General features: G+C 36.2%; 1 protein-coding gene across 1 annotated transcript in view; it reads left to right on the top strand.

The window, feature by feature from the left end:
• The first annotated feature begins 725 nt into the window (after positions 1-725).
• Positions 726-21,133, top strand: part of C4H2orf73 (chromosome 4 C2orf73 homolog) — a 45,086-nt gene continuing 24,678 nt past the window's right edge. The window contains exons 1-3 of the mRNA XM_053709343.1: positions 726-862; positions 2,975-3,206; positions 14,934-15,093. Of these exons, the coding sequence (XP_053565318.1) occupies positions 804-862; positions 2,975-3,206; positions 14,934-15,093 (451 nt within the window). The 5' untranslated portion in view covers positions 726-803. The remainder of the gene's footprint in view (positions 863-2,974; positions 3,207-14,933; positions 15,094-21,133) is intronic.

The raw sequence follows: 21,133 nt of genomic DNA, 5'->3' as shown, positions 1-21,133 counted from the left end.
GTAATCACAGAGGTAAAAGGTGTATTAATATAACAAAACTGGGAATGGGTAATAAAGGGATTATCTATCTTTTTAAACAATAACAAATTTTGAGTTGACTGTCCCTTTAATTTGGCTTTTCAAAGATTTTAACCAATCCTTGGAATGAAAATATTAACGTAGAACTTTACACAGATAAAAAAATTAAACTAAAAAACAAAATGTTTACTCGTTGCATCTAATATAATAGAATTTAAAACATGTATTATAGTGTTTGCTTTTGAAAAACTGTCATTGTCAACCAGTGACCAATATAACAAGACACCTAGGTACAGTATTACTTTTAGTTTCACCTTAAACAGTATTTTCTCACACTATTTTTGTTTAACTGCAGTCATAGTTGACAGAAGTTTTGAGCAACATGATTAATCAGATTAAAAGATAAAACTGAAAATGATTTTCTTTTTTACCATGCTACACAACACATGTAAAAAGTGTTTGATATAATTCCACTCAAGTAGGAATCTTTCGCCTTTATTTTGATAAACACACTGAAAATGTTGTTATTTACAGTAAATTTAAAAAAGTTATTATTTATTAAAAACTAGCTCGATGTAAGAATCCCACAGCTGCAGTCGAACTGTACTGCTGAAATAAATGACGTCACGCCCTCTTGAGCCTGACAAGAACGGAGGAGCGCATGCGCATTACATTGGTTGCCTAACAACTGTTGTTAAACAATTTACTAGAGCGCTCCCGGGACCCTGAGATTCTAGTGCAGTTCCCAGGAGATCTGAACGCGCCTGCCGAGCTAAGCTTGCGACATGTATCAAACTATGGAAATCTATATGGGCAAGAAGAAGAAAGTACAAAACCGGTTCCTGTAAGTTGGAAGTGCGCTCCCTATATAGATTGCACATCGGGGCACCGCATGGAGTAAAACATTGAATGGTTTAATTGGCCAGCTCCAGTGTGATTTCTATATTACTATATTTTACATATTATCCCAGCAGTTTCATAAATGACTATTAAAACATAAAGTTTATTGCACTTTGAGATTATATAACCCATCAATCGTATCATTTAAGTTGTGTACTTTAGCCAGACAAACATGAGACACATAAAATACGTTAATATATGTCACAGTATATTTTTTATTTGACCATTTCTTCTGAATTTTTACAAAAGTAATGGCAAATAATAATTGTACTTAATAAAATATCCAGTGTTTGAGTCACTTAAAGAGACATAGAGCTATATGCATAAAATGTCAGCAAACACTATATTTCAAAAGGACTGTATACTACAAAAAATGATAATTTTGATAGCAAAAGTCACAATACATTGCAGTCCAAGGATAAACCCACTTAAAATATGTTACTGTCTATCTACTTTGCTGTGGAAAGTCAGTTGCGGATATAAACATACTTTTGTGCATTATACAGTCTACCCTGATATGTTTGAAAATAGAGAAAAAGTAGATTGCAGATATTTTTATTGTATATTGTTTAAAGGGGCAATAAACAAGAGAAAAGAAAAAAAACACACTTTCTAAATAGGTAGTTTGTGCATTTTAATGTATCCTATAAACACGAAGCAGAGTGGTATTTAAACAGCATTGTTTTACCTTTGTAATTATGTTTTGCAAGACTCCGGCAGCCCCCCTAAGCTGACAGCATTTTTTCTGTTTTGTCCTTTATTTACATGCGCACTCGCAGCACACCTGTATGTAGAAACCATGCACAAAAAGTTTAAAGGGACAGTCTACTCCAGAATTTTTATTGTTTAAAACGATATATAATCCCTTTATTACCCATTCCCCAGTTTTGCAAAACCAACATGGTTATGTTAATATACGTTTTACCTCTGTGATTACCTTGTATCTAAACCTCTGCAGACTTCCCCCTTATTTCAGTCCTTTTGACAGACTTGCCTTTTAGCCAATCAGTGCTGATTTATAAATAATTCCACAGGAGTGAGCGCATTATCTATATGGCGCACATGAACTAGCTGTCCAGCTGTCTAAAAGGCAAGTCTGTCAAAATAACTGAAATAAGGGGGAAGTCTTAAGAGATGGCCTTCAATTAGATTAGAAATTAACATATGAGCACACCTATGTTTAACTGTCAACAAAGAATACCAAGAGAACAAAGCAAATTTGATGATAATGGTAAATGGGAAAGTTACTTAAAAATTGCATGCCCTGACTGAATCATGAAAGTTTAATTTTGACTAGACTGTCCCTTTAACTATTATCATGTGCAATACTACGTAAATAAATAGTGTGGGCAATACACTTTTCTTTGGCTGTACCACGTGTTGATGCAATTCAGAAAAAAAACAATCAGCTTACCATTCCTAGGATCAAGGAACATGTAAAGGTACATAACACCAATTTGAAAGTATATTACTCTTTTTCTTGTTCACTGTCCCTTTAAGTATAGCCGCCATTTTTAATAAGCAATATTTAGTAAATGGCGTGGGTGGAATTTTCATTAGCTGTACCACCCATTGATGCAATTCAGAAAAAAGCAGTCAGCTTGGGGGCAGGCTTACCCTTCCTAGGATCGAGGAATATTTAAAGGCACATACTGTACAACCCATTCGGAAAGTATTCTTCTCTTTGTTGTTTACTGCCCCTTTTAGTATGTCTGCCATTGTTCCTAAGATATCATCAGTCCATATCATTATCTAGGGACAATAAATTAGCTCAGCAACATTCTACTTACTGAGGGTATTTGGGATAGTAAGTTTACTTTAGTTGCTTGTGATGCTATAGGGTAAACCTACACATATTTTATGGGGATAATTATGCAGTGCATAGCAGACTGTTCTCATCATGATGCGAGTGTGCTCTGTTTATCACAGCAAAGGTGTTGGCTTCATACTCCTTATACACTAAAATATTTTTTAACCAGCCTATTGATACAATCAACACATCACAGTGTCCTAATATGTTCTGCTAAATAAATTTTTTGTTTATTTCTGTAACCAGGCCAAACACCTATAGAATATTTAATGAAAACTTACTGGACGTGAGTTTGGATGAAGCTCAGGTGAGCCGTCCACCTGCATCCACAAAGTTTGAAAAAGTTTGTCAACACCCAAGATCACCAGACCGCAATAACATGCCTCATCCAAACTATGCCAGATTTCTAGAAGACAATGTGAGATTTCTGAGGGAGCCGATTTGTCACATGGAGACAGCATACAGCAGGCATAAACAGGTACAGATGGGCTTCATAAAGGGGAACACTGGTAATAGTACGCAGGATTTCACTTTTTGTCTAGGTACAATGCAGTAGGGCAGTCAGTCATAGTTACAATATTCCCTTTACACTTGAAATCCAAACAAATTTATAACAAAACAAAGGATAATCTATTCATATCACATAAACAAGATGCACATTTCAGTATCATTTTAATGATTATCCATTTTGTATTAAAAAAAATAGTAAAAAGTAAAGTTTTTCTGGTTGACACCGCAACATTAAGGGCTAAATTACAAGTGGAGCGCTATTAGAATTCAAGTGAGTAATGCCAGCGCTAGTAATTACAAGTTAAGCACAATGCGAACGTGGGTCCATAGGCTCCAAGGGGAGCCTCATTCTGATGCTGTCAGAGATGACATCCGAAGCTAAGCGCAGCAACGGGGGTAAGTAGCACAGAAATGGCAGCAAATATAATATATATGATTATATACATATATATTTATGTGTTAATATGCATATATACACATATTAACACATAAATAAACATATACATATATATTTACTGGGAACACACAGACCCCATAGACCGTAATGTAAAGGCACTTTTCAGTGCCGTTTTTTTTTTTTTCTAACATCCCACTCCCCCAAAATACTGCCTAGTGCAGTTATTTTATTAAAAAATAAAAATGCTACAATTTGTTTTTTAAATAAAATACACTACACTGTATTTTGGGGGCATTTGGGGCATATTTATAAAATTAATCAGAAATCTGATCTCTTGTTAATTTTATAAGCGCTAATTGTAATGACTGGTTATTTATTGCGCACCGCCAAACGGGATAAATTAGCGCACCACTTGTAATCTATCTTGCCCTAAACTGTGCAGACATGAAATCTGCATGAAAGTTCTACTGAAATATAAATAATATGCACAGTGTAAATAGTCATGCCATCACATCCTGTCAAATGATATTGATATTCTTTAGTCTGCTTCTGCACATACTGTATAATTCATTATTATTATGATAATGTTACACAGAGCAATATCACTGCCATTGTATACATTTATATGGGCTTCCATTAAGACCACACAATTTCTTAGAGCTAATAACTTTGTATCTAGACAACTAGTGAAATGAAGGAAAGTTACAGAAATCTAAAGAATTCTTGTAGCACAGCAATTGGTTTCTACTCATGTTGAAGTCCTTTTCGTTTATTATCTCACTGTTGTAATAATCATCTATCAGAACTGATACTGAGTTTTGTAATGAGAAAGATAGGCTAGGTTAGTTTTTTTTCACAAAAATATGAGAGCTAAACAACATTAAATGAACATAAAAGTAAAAGGTAAATGCTGTAATGTGTTAGAGCTTTTTAATATTGTACTATTGCTTATATATAACTGTATGTTTAACCTATGCAAAGGGGTTAAATACATAGTTAAAGCCAGCTCCAGAGCAGCCATGTGCTAAAAATAGATTTGGTGAGTTAATGACAAAAGGCATATATACAGTTGTATGCAAAAGTTTAGGCACCCCTGACAATTTCCATGATTTTCATTTATAAATAATTGGGTGTTTGGATCAGCAATTTCATTTTGATCTATCAAATAACTGAAGGACACAGTAATATTTCAGTAGTGAAATGAGGTTTATTGGATTAACAGAAAATGTGCAATATGCATCAAAATAAAATTAGACAGGTGCATAAATTTGGGAACCCTTGTCATTTTGTTGATTTGAATACCTGTAACTACCTAGCACTGATTAATTGGAACACACAATTGGTTTGGTGAGCCCATTAAGCCTTGAACTTCATAGACAGGTGCTTCCAATCTTGAGAAAATATATTTAAGGTGGCCAATTGCAAGTTGATGTTCTCTTTGACTCTCCTCTGAAGAGTGGCAACATGGGGGCCTCAAAACAACTCTCAAATGACCTGAAAACAAAGATTGTTCAACATTATGGTTTAGGGGAAGGCTACAAAAAGCTATTGCAGAGATTTAAGCTGTCAGTGTCCACTGTGAGGAACATAGTGAGGAAATGGAAGACCACAGGCACAGTTCTTGTTAAGGCCAGAAGTGGCAGGCCAAGTAAAATATCGGAAAAGCAAAGGCAAAGGATGGTGAGAATGGTCAAAAACAGCCCACAGACCACCTCCAAAGACCTACAACATCATCTTGCTGCAGATGGTGTCACTGTGCATCATTCAACAATTCAGTGCACTTTGCACAAGGAGAAGCTGTATGGGAGAGTGATGCGGAAGAAGTCTTTTCTGCACACACGCCACAAACAAAGTCGATTGAGGTATGCAAACGCACATTTGGACAAGCCAGCTTCATTTTGGAAGAAGATGTTGTGGACTGATGAAACAAAGATTAAGTTATTTGGTCATAACAAGGTGCGTTATGCATGGCGGCAAAAGAACACAGCGTTCCAAGACAAACATTAACTACCCACAGTAAAATATGGTGGATGTTCCATCATGCTGTGGGGCTGTGTGGCCAGTGCCAGTACTGGGAATCTTGTTAAAGTTGAGGGTCGCATGGATTCCACTCAATATCAGCAGATACTTGAAAATAATGTTGAGGAATCAGTCACAAAGTTGAAGTTACGCCGGGGCTGGATATTTCAACAAGACAACGACCCAGAACACTGCTCAAAATCTACTCTGACATTTATACAGAGGAACAATTACAATGTTCTGGAATGGCCATCCCAGTTTTCAGACCTGAATATAATTGAAAACCTGTGGGGTGATTTGAAGCGGGCTGTCCATGCTCGGCAACCATCAAACCTAACTGAACTGGAGATGTTTTGCAAGGAGGATCGGTCCAAAATACCTTCATCCAGAATCCAGACACTCATTACAAGCTATAGGAAACGTCTAGAGGCTGTTATTTCTGCTAAAGGAGGCTCTACATAATATTGATGCAATATTTCTGTTGGGGTACCCAAATGTTTGCACCTATTATTGATAGATCAAAATGAAATTGCTAATCCAAACACCCAATTATTTATAAATGAAAATCATGGAAATTGTCAGGGGTGCCTAAATTTTTGCATACAACCGTATAGCAATATACTAGGCGATAAGCCTGCCCAGTCTATTTAAAAAAAAAACTACAAACCCCTAAGCTAAAACGAAATAAAAAATATAAAAGTACAGAAAAAAATAAACAAAGCTATCCGAAATAAATCATTTAAACCTAAACTAATACCCCTATAAGAAATCCCCCCAAAAATAAAAACACCCACTAATCTAATACTAAACTACCAATAGCCCTTAAAAGGGCTTTTGTAGGGCATTGCCCTAAGTTAAACAGCTCTTTTACCTAAACAAATTACCAATTACCCCCTAACAGTAAAACCCCCCACCCACCAAACCCCACACAGAAAAAACCCTAACACTAAAAAAAAACTATACTACCCATTGCCCCTAAAGTGGCATTTGTATGGGCATTGCCCAGCCCAACAAACCCTAATCTAAAAAAAAAAAAAGCCACCCCCAAAAAAACCCCTAAGACTAAGCCCCAAATAGGTACTCACCGTTCCTGAAGTCCGGCGGAGAAGGTCTTCTTCCAGGCGGCTCCATCATCTTCTATCTTCATCCAGAACGAAGGTGGCGCGGAGCTGTCTTCCCTGATGCGTGGATCCTCAGCGGTGGTCCTTGACAGCAACGGCGTTCCTCGGTGGGTTGGAGGCTCCTATTTATCCGATGACCGTTGTACACTGAAGATTGAATGCAAGGTACCGCATTCAATTTGGAGTACCTTGCATTCCTATTGGCTGAAATTTTGAAATCAGCCAATAGGATTAGAGCTACTGAAATCCTATTGGCTGTTCAAATCAGCCAATTAGATTTCAGTGGCTCTCATCCTATTGGCTGATTTCAAAATTTCAGCCAATAGGAATGCAAGGTACCCCAATAAATATGGGGTACGTTGCATTCCTATTGGCTGAAATTTTGAGAACCGCCATTGAGGACCGCCATTTTTGGGGGGCTTTTTTATTTTCATAGGGTTTAGGTTTACTTTGTTTTATTTTTGATAATTTTGTTTAATTTTTTTCTGTAATTTTAGAGTTTATTTTTTTGTAATTTAATGTTAGGTTTTATTATTTTAATTGTAACTTAGTATTGGGGTTAATTTAGGGGGTGTTAGGTTAGGGAGCTTAGTAATTAAATAATAATTTGCGTTGTGGGGGGTTTGGTGGTTTAGGGGTTAATAGGTTAATTAGGTTTATTGCGATGTGAGGGCTTGGCAGTTTAGGGGTTAATATGTTAATTAGGTTTATTGCGATGTGGTTGATTGGCGGTTTAGGAGTTAATAGGTTAATTAGGTTTATTGCGATGTGGGGGTTGGTGGTTCAGGGGTTAATAGGTTAATTAGGTTTATTGTGATGTGGGGGATTGGCGGTTTAGGGGTTAATATTTTAATTATATTATTTGCGGATTAGGGGTTAATTACTTAATTATTTTGCGATGTGGGGGTTTGCGGTTAAGGTTTTTGTTAATACTTTGTGCAGAAGGTTAGTTTTTTTGTTATTTCGTGCGGGCGGTTACGTGTTTTTGATTTATTTCTTGCGGGTGGTTACCTGTATTTCCGTTATTTCGTGCGGCCGGTTGCGTGTTTTTTTTTTTTTTTTGTTTTTAAGGCTTCCGGTTTGCCTACACTGCATCCAGGTGGATTCTTTTGGCTGCGCGCTCAGCCGACATTTTTTTGGCTGCCTTGCGCAGCCAACATTCCTTTGAGGATGCGTGCGCAACTGGCGACGGATGCGTTACAAACGTGATTATAGTAAAGATATACATACACACACACACTTTTTAAAAAAGAATCCCAAGAGATTTTGTGTCCCTTTAAACATTGTTTATCATTAGGGTTACCACCCAGCTGGTAGTTTACCGACATTGGATAAGATTACAAGTGGTGCGGTATTTAGCGATTTTGCTTGCATGCAAACACCGCCAGAAGTAAACATTTAACATGCACAGGTTAGCATGCGCATTATAAGTTGAAAGTAAAGGGTTTGCGTGCGAGCAAAAGCTGATGCAAGTTCATTTCAAAACTTTGGAGGATATAGTGACTGCATTAACTTTTCCCCATAGACTTTATTGGAATGCACAAACTGAAAAAAACATAACAAACTAAGACTTATCGCTGGAGCATTAGACCAACTGCGCTAACCCGAAGGTAGTTGTGAATATTTTACATTCCAATGTTCTTCATATTGAAGAATATGTTCATTTTATTTTGAAATAAATATTTATATATATATATATATATATAGCTGATGTACTTTTTGCAAATATATATATATATATATATATATATATATACAAAACACGCAAGGGGACTGCACTCTCATACCAGACTGGGTACACATCCCATGATCCTGCAACATGCTCAGCCCTGGGTGCTCACGGGCACTCACAGGAAGCCGTGCTGTCCCCAGAGTCACAGGCAGTTAACCCCAGACAGGTCTGGGTGCAAGAACCATAGGGCAAATTACAAAACAAATTAATACAACACACAGAGAAAAGTCCAGCACTCACTTACAAGCTCTCAGCTAAGATTTAAAAGCAAAAATGGAAAGGTTAGTTACCACATTTGGCCAAATGGGACAAGCCCAGGTACCACATCAAGGTCCTTTCCAATACCTGGGGGACAGCACAGCATCCTGTGAATGCCCGTGGCCATCCAGGGCTAAGCATGTTGCAGGGTCATGGGATGTGTACTCGGTCCGTTATGAGAGTGCAGTCCCCTTCCGTGTTTTGTATATGTCTAGGGTGATAACATAAGCCTGTGCACCCTTCCCTTGTTCCCAGTTTGTTTGGATTTGAGAGCTTGCATTTTGTGGCTGTTTTAGGGTCCCAGGTATTGGAAAGGACCTTGATGTGGTACCTGGGCTTGTCCCATTTGGCCAAATGCGGTAACTCACCTTTCCATTTTGGCTTTTAAATCTTAGCTGAGAGCTTGTAAGTGAGTGCTGGACTTTCTCTGTGTGTTGTATTATATATATATATATATATATATATATATATATATATATATATATATATTTATATATATATGAATATATAGGTATATACAGATATATATAGGAATATATATTTAAAAAAAAGAACATTTATGCCGTTTGCAAAGAACATTGGAATGTAAAATATTTACAGTACATACATAGTAAAAACACATAAAATATTTATTATTTTTCCAGGTATTTAAGTGGAAAGGGTATACATGTATACACATATATAAATATGTATATATAATTAAACATATTTAGACATGTATATTTATGTATATATACAACACAACCCTTTCTATTCAAATACCTTGTCATATATAATTTACCTTTTAAACTGTATTTGTTTTTTAAACATTTATATCAATAATTTTTATTAGTGTATGTATGAGTGTAACAGTTTATTTTAATGTATTTGTTGTGTTTGGTGCAACTTTTAATTTAGCTCTAACCCTTTACATGAGGACTTCAAATGTAGTTTGCACTTGTGCAGTCGTGTTCACTTTCAACTTGTAATATGAGCGCATGTTAGCTCAGGCACGATATTTCACGCTAACGTTAAATCTAGCCCATTGCCAATATTTTTAAAGGGACATGAAACACAATTTTTTTCCTTTAAAGATTCAGAAAGAACATACAATTTTAAACAACTTTCCAATTTACTTCTATTATCAAATTTGCTTCATTCTCTTGATATCCTTTGCTGAAGAAGCGGCATTGCCCTACAGAGAGCTAGCTGAACACAGTAGTCAGCCAATCACAAGAGACAAATGTGTCCAGGCATCAATCACCCGCTAGCTCCCTCTAGTGTAGGATATGTATATATTCTTTTTCAACATTGGATACCAAGAGAACAAAATACATTATTATCAGGTATTTGTAGCGCGCCAACAGGTTTTGCATCGCTAAATTTAATATATTTATAAACCAATTATCATTTAAAATTAGTCCTAGCAGATTTAGTTTCTAATTTATGCTGTTTAATTTTTTTATGCAAAATTATGCTAACGAGCATGGTCTGTATTTTTTTCCAGAAAAGGTGGCAACCATAGTTATCACTAGATATTTGTTAACTTTTTAATTATTTCTAGGTTGTCAGAATATAACATTATAAGGTAAAAAGGGAGGTCTATAAATTAGCACAAAATATGGCTACCCTGAAAAAGAGGTTAGTTCCAAAGTACCTCCAAATAATAACTATTAAAAACACAAATACAGGGAGCGCTAGGGAAAGCTGCTAATACAATGCAATAGAGGATAGGATAAAGCTGGTAGTTATAAAAATGTGCTAGTAACAAAGAATTGCTCACAAAATGTGTAAATAAAATATACTTAATAAACCCTAATACATAATAACTAGCCTAAAAAATACATAATAAATTGTTAAATAAAAAACCACCGGTGGTAAGAAGGATAGTGGATTAAAACTAAAAGTCCGTTATGAGCTTAAAAAATGTGTCCAAAAGAACAAAGTTCAATGATTAAAAATGCAGGCAAAAACATCAAAGTTCACTTAAAAGCATGGAAGGCAGCTAAGTCAGTCTGTGTGGCTGGATCAATGTAACATTCAAATTAAAGCTTTGTAGGTAGCTAAAAGGACAATCTGCGTTCAGGTAGAAAAGTCTGTGTCATAGATAATTCGTTTTACAGGATTGACTCACCCAGAATACGAAGCTATTTTCTGTTATGCTTCTCCGTGTACAAGTGTAGTTGGTTAGGTGTAAACACGTTAGACCCTTGATAGACAGGAGATTACCTTTCAGGTGAACAGTATCGCTCCAACGTATACTGTGATTTGCTTGGTTGTGCAGCGTATGCGGGGTCACGTGATAATTTGATCCAATCAGATGCACGGATTACCGGGTGGTCTATAGATCAGCGTGTCGACGATGTCTGCAGATTCTAAGAGTCACAGTTAGCCGAGCTTGATGATAGAAAATAGGAAACAATGTTACATTGCAGTTAGGATTGTTTTCATAGAGTTCCAAAGTAGAAACAACAGAGCGCTCTGTATGTTAATATTGACTTGATAGTAAACAATCACAGTGTTGCGGATCAACGCGTTTCAGCTGATGTAGCCTTTTTCAAGATAAATTCTGACTGCTTGCTGCTCACCTTTTATTGAGAATAATTGTTTTGGACTCCTCCTTGTTAAGTGCTCAGTTTTTTCTTAAAGGGATATCTCCTTTCCATGGTTAAAACAATCCTTATCTCTCCATTACTAGCAAAATCTCATTATTAAAAGTGGAACATAAATAATATATATACATGTATGAAAAACATGTATAAAAAATGTGAATAAAAAGCAAATACTGTTATTATGGAATATACAAAAATAAATATAAAATCCCTGTAAAAGTTCATTTCTAGGGAAAACATGTGTTTATCTTACAGTGATCTATTATGTGAACTGGACCTTATTGTGTTATAAATAAATAAATAAATAAAATTAATAAATTGAATAAATCTAATAAATTGTGGTGACTGATCTTACCAGTGTAATTAATATATAATAAATGAGAGTGAAAACTATCTAATGTATAAAGAAAAATATATTATCAATATGTAAAAAAATATACGTATTTCGGGAATGTTCAATCTAGTGATATCTTTTTATTCTTATGTTTAGTGAGTATTATGATTAGGGAAGATTAAATACTTGAATTGATCTTACCTAATAGTATATGAACCCATAACTCATTAAGACTTACTAGCTGTTTTGAGATATTTAGTGGTTTTTAATATTATTCTATTGTCTGTTGTAAGAATATATAGTAAATAATCAATAGTAAAAATAAATAATAAATAAAAAATCATGCTCATATTAATTTATAATGTTTAATTTAAAACACAATTATAATATGTTAAAAAGTTTTTAATTTCATGGGATTTATTAATGCATGACAGAATTTAAGTCTAGCTCTGCATTTAAACCAAATGGTTCTAAGGTTTTGAATTGAAATATCAATTCAGCTTCAGCACGTAGCAACTTCTTATTGAGATCACCTCCTCTCCAATTATTAGTGATTTTTCTGATGCCCCAGTATTTTAGACCCTTTGTGTTTTGATTATGACATTCTTTAAAATGTCTAGATAATAAGTGCCCAGTGAATCCGTGTTCGATGTTTAAAAGATGTTCACGGATTCTGTCTTTGAGGGGGCGTGAGGTCTCCCCCAAGTACTGTTTATCACATGGACACTGTATCAGATATACCACATTGATGTCAGTACATCTGATACAGTCCCTTATTTCAAAGTCTTTATTGGTGTTAGTAGACTTTATCCACTTTGTTTTGTTGCTGAATTTACAGGCTTTACAATTTATGCAGGGGTAAAACCCTTTTAATTTGTGTGATTCAAAATCCCCTTCAATAAATCTTTTCTTTGAATCTTTAAAAGCACTTTAAAAAACATATTAGCCCCCAGTGCTTTTAAAGATTCAAAGAAAAGATTTATTGAAGGGGATTTTGAATCGCACAAATTAAAAGGGTTTTACCCCTGCATAAATTGTAAAGCCTGTAAATTCAGCAACAAAACAAAGTGGATAAAGTCTACTAACACCAATAAAGACTTTGAAATAAGGGACTGTATCAGATGTACTGACATCAATGTGGTATATCTGATACAGTGTTCATGTGATAAACAGTACTTGGGGGAGACCTCATGCCCCCTCAAAGACAGAATCCTTGAACATCTTTTAAACATCGAACACGGATTCACGGGGCACTTATTACTCTAGACATTTTAAAGAATGTCATAATCAAAACACAAATGGTCTAAAATACTGGGGCATCAGAAAAATCACTAATAATTGGAGAGGAGGTGATCTCAATAAGAAGTTGCTACGTGCTGAAGCTGAATTGATATTTCAATTTAAAACCTTAGAACCATTTGGTTTAAATGCAGAGCTAGACTTAAATTCTGTCATGCATTAATAAATCCCATGAAATTAAAAACTTTTTAACATATTATAATTGTGTTTTAAATTAAACATTATAAATTAATATGAGCATGATTTTTTATTTATTATTCATTTTTTATTTTTACTATTGATTATTTACTATATATTCTTACAACAGACAATAGAATAATATTAAAAACCACTAAATATCTCAAAACAGCTAGTAAGTCTTAATGAGTTTTGGGTTCATATACTATTAGGTAAGATCAATTAAAGTATTTAATCTTCCCTAATCATAATACTCACTAAACATAAGAATAAAAAGATATCACTAGATTGAACATTCTCGAAATACATATATTTTTTTACATATTGATAATATATTTTTCTTTATACATTAGATAGTTTTCACTCTCATTTATTATATATTAATTACACTGGTAAGATCAGTCACCACAATTTATTAGATTTATTAATTTTATTTATTTATTTATTTAAAACACAATAAGGTCCAGTTCACATAATAGATCACTGTAAGATAAACACATGTTTTCCCTAGAAATGAACTTTTACAGGGATTTTATATTTATTTTTGTATATTCCATAATAACAGTATTTGCTTTTTATTCACATTTTTTATACATGTTTTTCATACATGTATATATATTATTTATGTTCCACTTTTAATAATGAGATTTTGCTAGTAATGGAGAGATAAGTATTGTTTTAACCATGGAAAGGAGATATCCCTTTAAGAAAAAACTGAGCACTTAACAAGGAGGAGTCCAAAACAATTATTCTCAATAAAAGGTGAGCAGCAAGCAGTCAGAATTTATCTTGAAAAAGGCTACATCAGCTGAAACGCGTTGATCCGCAACACTGTGATCGTTTACTATCAAGTCAATATTAACATACAGAGCGCTCTGTTGTTTCTACTTTGGAACTCTATGAAAACAATCCTAACTGCAATGTAACATTGTTTCCTATTTTCTATCATCAAGCTCGGCTAACTGTGACTCTTAGAATCTGCAGACATCGTCGACACGCTGATCTATAGACCACCCGGTAATCCGTGCATCTGATTGGATCAAATTATCACGTGACCCTGCATACGCTGCACAACCAAGCAAATCACAGTATACGTTGGAGCGATACTGTTCACCTGAAAGGTAATCTCCTGTCTATCAAGGGTCTAACGTGTTTACACCTAACCAACTACACTTGTACACGGAGAAGCATAACAGAAAATAGCTTCGTATTCTGGGTGAGTCAATCCTGTAAAACGAATTATCTATGACACAGACTTTTCTACCTGAACGCAGATTGTCCTTTTAGCCACCTACAAAGCTTTAATTTGAATGTTACATTGATCCAGCCACACAGACTGACTTAGCTGCCTTCCATGCTTTTAAGTGAACTTTGATGTTTTTGCCTGCATTTTTAATCATTGAACTTTGTTCTTTTGGACACATTTTTTAAGCTCATAACGGACTTTTAGTTTTAATCCACTATCCTTCTTACCACCGGTGTTTTTTTATTTAACAATTTATTATGTATTTTTTAGGCTAGTTATTATGTATTAGGGTTTATTAAATATATTTTATTTACACATTTTGTGAGCAATTATTTGTTACTAGCACATTTTTATAACTACCAGCTTTATCCTATCCTCTATTGCATTGTATTAGCAGCTTTCCCTAGCGCTCCCTGTATTTGTGTTTTTAATAGAATATAACATTATATTTAGTCTTTTTTTTTTTTTTTTATAGCATTTTCTAACAGCTGTTTTAGCTAAATGCATTACTTGTTTCTAAGATGGATTGGTGGCCGAATAATGAGGAGAATTTGAGTCTTCACAAACCATCATATGACAGGACGACTACCCAGAGAAACGATTACCGGAAGTTGGTCTATACCTGTAGTCCCCAAACACGACATGGCTGTAATCCACACAAGTTTCCCTTGCGTGGAATAGGTAAGAAAGTTTAAAATTATCTAAATTAAATCTATTGATATTTGTTACAGATCCATGCAAATAAAATGAGGTAGAGGACATTAAAATAAGTATAGCAAAAAAGTGTTACATTTATGATCATATCTCCCAACAGTCCTGGATTTTGTGGGATTGGTACAGGTTGGGAGGTCTTAACACTGTACTTCCCACTGCTTCCCCCATCAGTGCTAATATCCCACTTTGGACTGCCTAGGCTCCCCCTCCTCTCCTGTTGTGGGTCCACCAACTATACACCGGTGGGCTTCTAACCACCACTCTCCCTCACCTCCCTGCCTCAGGAAGCCTTTTTACATACCCCAGTATCATAGATTTCATTCTGATTAAACCCTAGAGGCTGTTAGGACGTTCCATGCTGTCCTAACACTGCTGGGCTTTAACGTCAATAGGACGGCATGGAATGTCCTACCTTATAAGGCATCCTTTGACTCAATCAAGAATCGGACTGGGTGGCGTGCCTAGCAGCTTAGGCAGTCCCCCATGATCCGATCTCGGCATTGAAATCATGTCATCGCATCGACGATCGGGTGATTTCATTTTTACAGGAAGTGCTCGTTCCTATGTTAACACTTTGAGGTCGGCACAAAGGGGTTAAGAATCTTATATCAACATTGGTTTCTACAAAATTCTTCATTTACAGCTGCAGGGATTTGTGTGTATTAATTCTTTGATTAAAGTGAAGGTAAAGTTTGAGATTAAGCAATACAACCTAGCATGTCTCCATATGACCCTAATCTAGTCGCTAAGTTTTTTTTTTACATTACTTAAATATTTTCTAATAAAAATTATATCTAAAAATCCCTACCGCTTAGAGAACGACTCCTCCCATGCTCTACCTCCGTCTTCAGCGGTCCCTGTGTCTTTCAAATGCGCGTTCTTGCTGCAGTCTCTAATTACGCATGCGCTAATAGGCGATGCTGTGAACCACCGTGCATGCGGCTAATGGGTGATCATTATTTCCAAATGAGTATAGGAATGCGTGTGTTATCGCATCTTCTGATAATTTCAATAGCGCATGCACTTACTACTAAAGGGGCGGCTGACGTGAAGTGATGGCCGCCTAACGGCCGACATTTCGATTGGATTACTCAAAAACATGACCCACCGGTAAAAACCCCCCTGAAAAACGGGTTGAATTTGTGGACGTTCAGGGATTCATTTTGAAAGGTAATAACTTGATTAATGCAGACTAATATAAGAATTGATAAGTGAAAGTTATGTTTATTTAAGACACTTAATGCTATACCGTATAGACATTACGGTAACTTAACCTTCACTTTAAATCTCTCACGTTATTATTTGTAAAAATATATTTGTTTAAAAAATTTGCAAATTCGAGAGAATATTGATATGTTTACTGTTATTTTTTTCCCAGTTACTTTTCTTTTTATATCTGGCTTTACTTTTTACTTTCCTAATTTAACTTAAAATGTGTTCAAATACATTTATCGAGTTTTTCGTTAAAGGGCCACTGAAGTCAAATTAAAGTTTCATGATTTAGATAAAGCATGTAATTAAAAAAAAACCTTTAAATATACTTTCATTATCAAAACATACACAGGGGCCGATTTATCTATGTCTGTCCAACATGATACGCTGTAGCATATCATGTCCGACAGACATCGCTGAATGCCGAAAGCATATACTCTCGGCATTTAACATTGCACAAGCAGTTCTGGTGAACCTCTTGTGCAATGCCGTCCCCTGCAGCAGGGGGTGTCAATCAACCCGATCGTATAGGATTGGGCGGATTGATGTCCGCAGCTTCAGAGGTGGTGATCCAGTTAAGGAGCAGTGGTCTTAAGACCGCTGCTTCATAACTGCTGTATCCGGCAAGTCTGAAGGCTCGCACGGAAACAGGGGCATCAGGGGCCCTTCGGCCCTTGATAAATTGGCCCCACAGTCTTTTTATATGCACACTCTCCATTTCCTACGTGCAAAAGTTCACAGTACAGGGAGTGCAGAATTATTAGGCAAGTTGTATTTTTGAGGATTAATTTTATTATTGAACAACAACCATGTTCTCAATGAACCCAAAAAACTCATTAATATCAAAGCTGAATATTTTTGGAAGTAGTTTTTAGTTTGTTTTTAGTTTTAGCTATTTTAGGGGGATATCTGTGTGTGCAGGTGACTATTACTGTGCATAATTATTAGGCAACTTAACAAAAACCAAATATATACCCATTTCAATTATTTATTTTTACCAGTGAAACCAATATAACATCTCAACATTCACAAATATACATTTCTGACATTCAAAAACAAAACAAAAACAAATCAGTGACCAATATAGCCACCTTTCTTTGCAAGGACACTCAAAAGCCTGCCATCCATGGATTCTGTCAGTGTTTTGATCTGTTCACCATCAACATTGCGTGCAGCAGCAACCACAGCCTCCCAGACACTGTTCAGAGAGGTGTACTGTTTTCCCTCCTTGTAAATCTCACATTTGATGATGGACCACAGGTTCTCAATGGGGTTCAGATCAGGTGAACAAGGAGGCCATGTCATTAGATTTTCTTCTTTTATACCCTTTCTTGCCAGCCACGCTGTGGAGTACTTGGACGCGTGTGATGGTGCATTGTCCTGCATGAAAATCATGTTTTTCTTGAAGGATGCAGACTTCTTCCTGTACCACTGCTTGAAGAAGGTGTCTTCCAGAAACTGGCAGTAGGACTGGGAGTTGAGCTTGACTCCATCCTCAACCCGAAAAGGCCCCACAAGCTCATCTTTGATGATACCAGCCCAAACCAGTACTCCACCTCCACCTTGCTGGCGTCTGAGTCGGACTGGAGCTCTCTGCCCTTTACCAATCCAGCCACGGGCCCATCCATCTGGCCCATCAAGACTCACTCTCATTTCATCAGTCCATAAAACCTTAGAAAAATCAGTCTTGAGATATTTCTTGGCCCAGTCTTGACGTTTCAGCTTGTGTGTCTTGTTCAGTGGTGGTCGTCTTTCAGCCTTTCTTACCTTGGCCATGTCTCTGAGTATTGCACACCTTGTGCTTTTGGGCACTCCAGTGATGTTGCAGCTCTGAAATATGGCCAAACTGGTGGCAAGTGGCATCTTGGCACCTGCACGCTTGACTTTTCTCAGTTCATGGGCAGTTATTTTGCGCCTTGGTTTTTCCACACGCTTCTTGTGACCCTGTTGACTATTTTGAATGAAACGCTTGATTGTTCGATGATCACGCTTCAGAAGCTTTGCAATTTTAAGAGTGCTGCATCCCTCTGCAAGATATCTCACTATTTTTGACTTTCTGAGCCTGTCAAGTCCTTCTTTTGACCCATTTTGCCAAAGGAAAGGAAGTTGCCTAATAATTATGCACACCTGATATAGGGTGTTGATGTCATTAGACCACACCCCTTCTCATTACAGAGATGCACATCACCTAATATGCTTAATTGGTAGTAGGCTTTCGAGCCTATACAGCTTGGAGTAAGACAACATGCATAAAGAGGATGATGTGGTCAAAATACTCATTTGCCTAATAATTCTGCACTCCCTGTATATACGTATATATGTATTTTGTGATTGCTGTCACATGATACAGGGGGTGGAAAATTTGTATTTACTGCTAGTTTAAAATACAAAGTGCTATTACATTGTCTTTTTATTGTGTATTTGTCAATTATTTAATTGTACTGTATTTAGTGGTACTTTAAGACATTGTCACAGCTCCCTGCAGAACTGCACTAAGCAGCAGGGCTACAAAACTGCTTTCCAAGCTTAAGTTCATTTCACATCTGATTCGTGGGCGTCTCTTTCTTAAGCCAAAATAACACAATCCTTCAATGCTATAGTCAGAAGTTTAACTAATTATTTTTGCTACACTGCTTTTAGGTTGCAGAATACTCAATTGTTAAATTATGCTTTTTTATTTTATTCTAACAGAACCATAAAAGAACACATTTTGGTTTCATGTTCCTTTTAAAGAGCATGTGCTAGTCATCATGTGTGCTGTGTATATACATTTCAAAATTGTAACCTATAGTAATTATCGTCAGTGATTTAAAACTAAAGGAAAAGAAAAGTGTTTTTCACAGTCAGAGTACTCAACCTGTGGAACTTGCTGTCTGTGGAGATAGGGACTGCAGATTTTGTTAAATGGACAATAAATACTTTGATATCAAGTTTTCATATGCATAGTAAAATGATGTTGCAATACACATTTTTATATTTGTTTTTTTACCCTTTTCCTGTAATTTACCTCTGAATATTGCGTGTTTTTATATTCTAAGAACTGAAAGTTGTGCACTACAGACATCACAAGCCTAACCCTGCAACATATATGTCCCTTATTGGCATCCAGCAGAGGTTATTAAATAACAAACTGCAAAACATTGCAAGTTTTGCTAATATACCTGGACCAATTTTTACTTACTTGATATCTCTGGACTACCAGTGTGAGCCACTACCACGTTTATGAAATGACTTGTCCAGTCCACAGGGTATTGCTTACCATACAGTTTGGACTTACCACACTTTTCTACTTAAAGGGCCATGATACCCAAATGTTGAAACACCTGAAAGTGATGCAGCATAGCTGTAAAAAGCTAACTAGAAAATATCACCTGAACATCTCTATGTAAAAGAGAAAGATATTTTACCTCAAAATATCCTAAGTATTCACACCCCATTGTAAAGGTCTTTAAGCAGCAAATCAGTATGCCTGTCCTGGGTCCGGCAAGGGAGTGAGCCTCATGCACACTCATGTTATTTCCCTATTCAGTTTAAAGGGACATTATACACTAGATTTTTCTTTTTGCATAAATGTTTTGTAGATGATTTATTTATATAGCCCATACAGTTTTGTTTTGTTTTTAAACGGATAGTTTTGCTTATTTTTAAATAACATTGCTCTGATTTTTAGACCCCTAACCAAGCCCCAAAGTTTTAGGAGAATACCTACTCTAGCTTGCTTCTGTTTGTGTAAAGGGTCTTTTCATATGCAAAGAAAGGGGGAGGGGGGGTCTGCTATTTCCCACTTGCAATGGGTGTTCCAGTATCCTTTTAAACAGAGCTAAACTGGAAGCTTCTAAGTAAGTTTTAAACGGTTTTATACTGAATTTTTATATCAGTATCTGTGCATATTATTCTTTATAGTAGTGTCTATTACATGCAGTTATATGAAAATTGGTGTATACTGTCCCTTTATGGAAGGTTACTATGAAATCTCATGAGATCACAGTAAAAGAGTTCATGACCTCAGCTCTGCTGATGCCGATTGACTGCAGTTAATTTCTTCATTTTTTTTTATCTGTTGCTAGATAGCAGCTGAAGTATAACTTTTTACACAGGACTTACTATGGTGAGCTGAGGAAGTTGTGAGGTAAAATATCTTCCTTTTTTACATAAAGATGCTCAGGTGATATTTTCTTGTCAGCTTTTTACAGTTATACTGCATCAGTTTCTTTCCTAAGATATGGTGAGTCCATGAAGTCCTCATTTACTGTTGGGAATATCACTCCTGGCCAGCAGGAGGAGGCAAAGAGCACCACAGTAAAGCTGTTAAGTATCACTTCCCTTCCCACAAACCCCAGTCATTCTCTTTGCCTTGGTGCATGGAGGTGGTGAAGTTTTGGTGTTTCTTTTACTTCAAGCAAGTTTTATCTCCAGAAAGCCAGAGTAGGTTTACTCTGTTCTTTCTCCTTTGTCAAGGATTGGGTCTAGCCGTACTCCACGTTAGTCTCTTCAGTAGGGCAGTAGTGGCTTTAAAGCAGTTAGGAACTTGTAAGGTGGGCCTTCCTGCGTTTTCCTAACATTGTTAATAATATTAATAGAAAACCAGAGTAGGTTTACTCTGTTCTTTCTTTTTTCTACAGGTCTCTGTGAGGAGTGGCTTCTTCTCACGCCATGTAAGCTGTCCTCCTGCCGGACAGCTAGAAGTTCAGGTAAGTGCCTTTTTTGTCTTCTGGGACTAGGAGGCTGACACTGAAGGGGTTAAAGACCCTCTGTACTTAAGTAAGGATGTTTTAGTGGGCAGGCACTACTAGTA

This window comes from Bombina bombina, chromosome 4, assembly GCF_027579735.1.
Source record: "Bombina bombina isolate aBomBom1 chromosome 4, aBomBom1.pri, whole genome shotgun sequence".
Lineage (NCBI taxonomy): Eukaryota > Metazoa > Chordata > Amphibia > Anura > Bombinatoridae > Bombina > Bombina bombina.
Note: the sequence above shows the minus strand (reverse complement) of the source record. Positions and strands in the feature narration are given on the sequence as shown.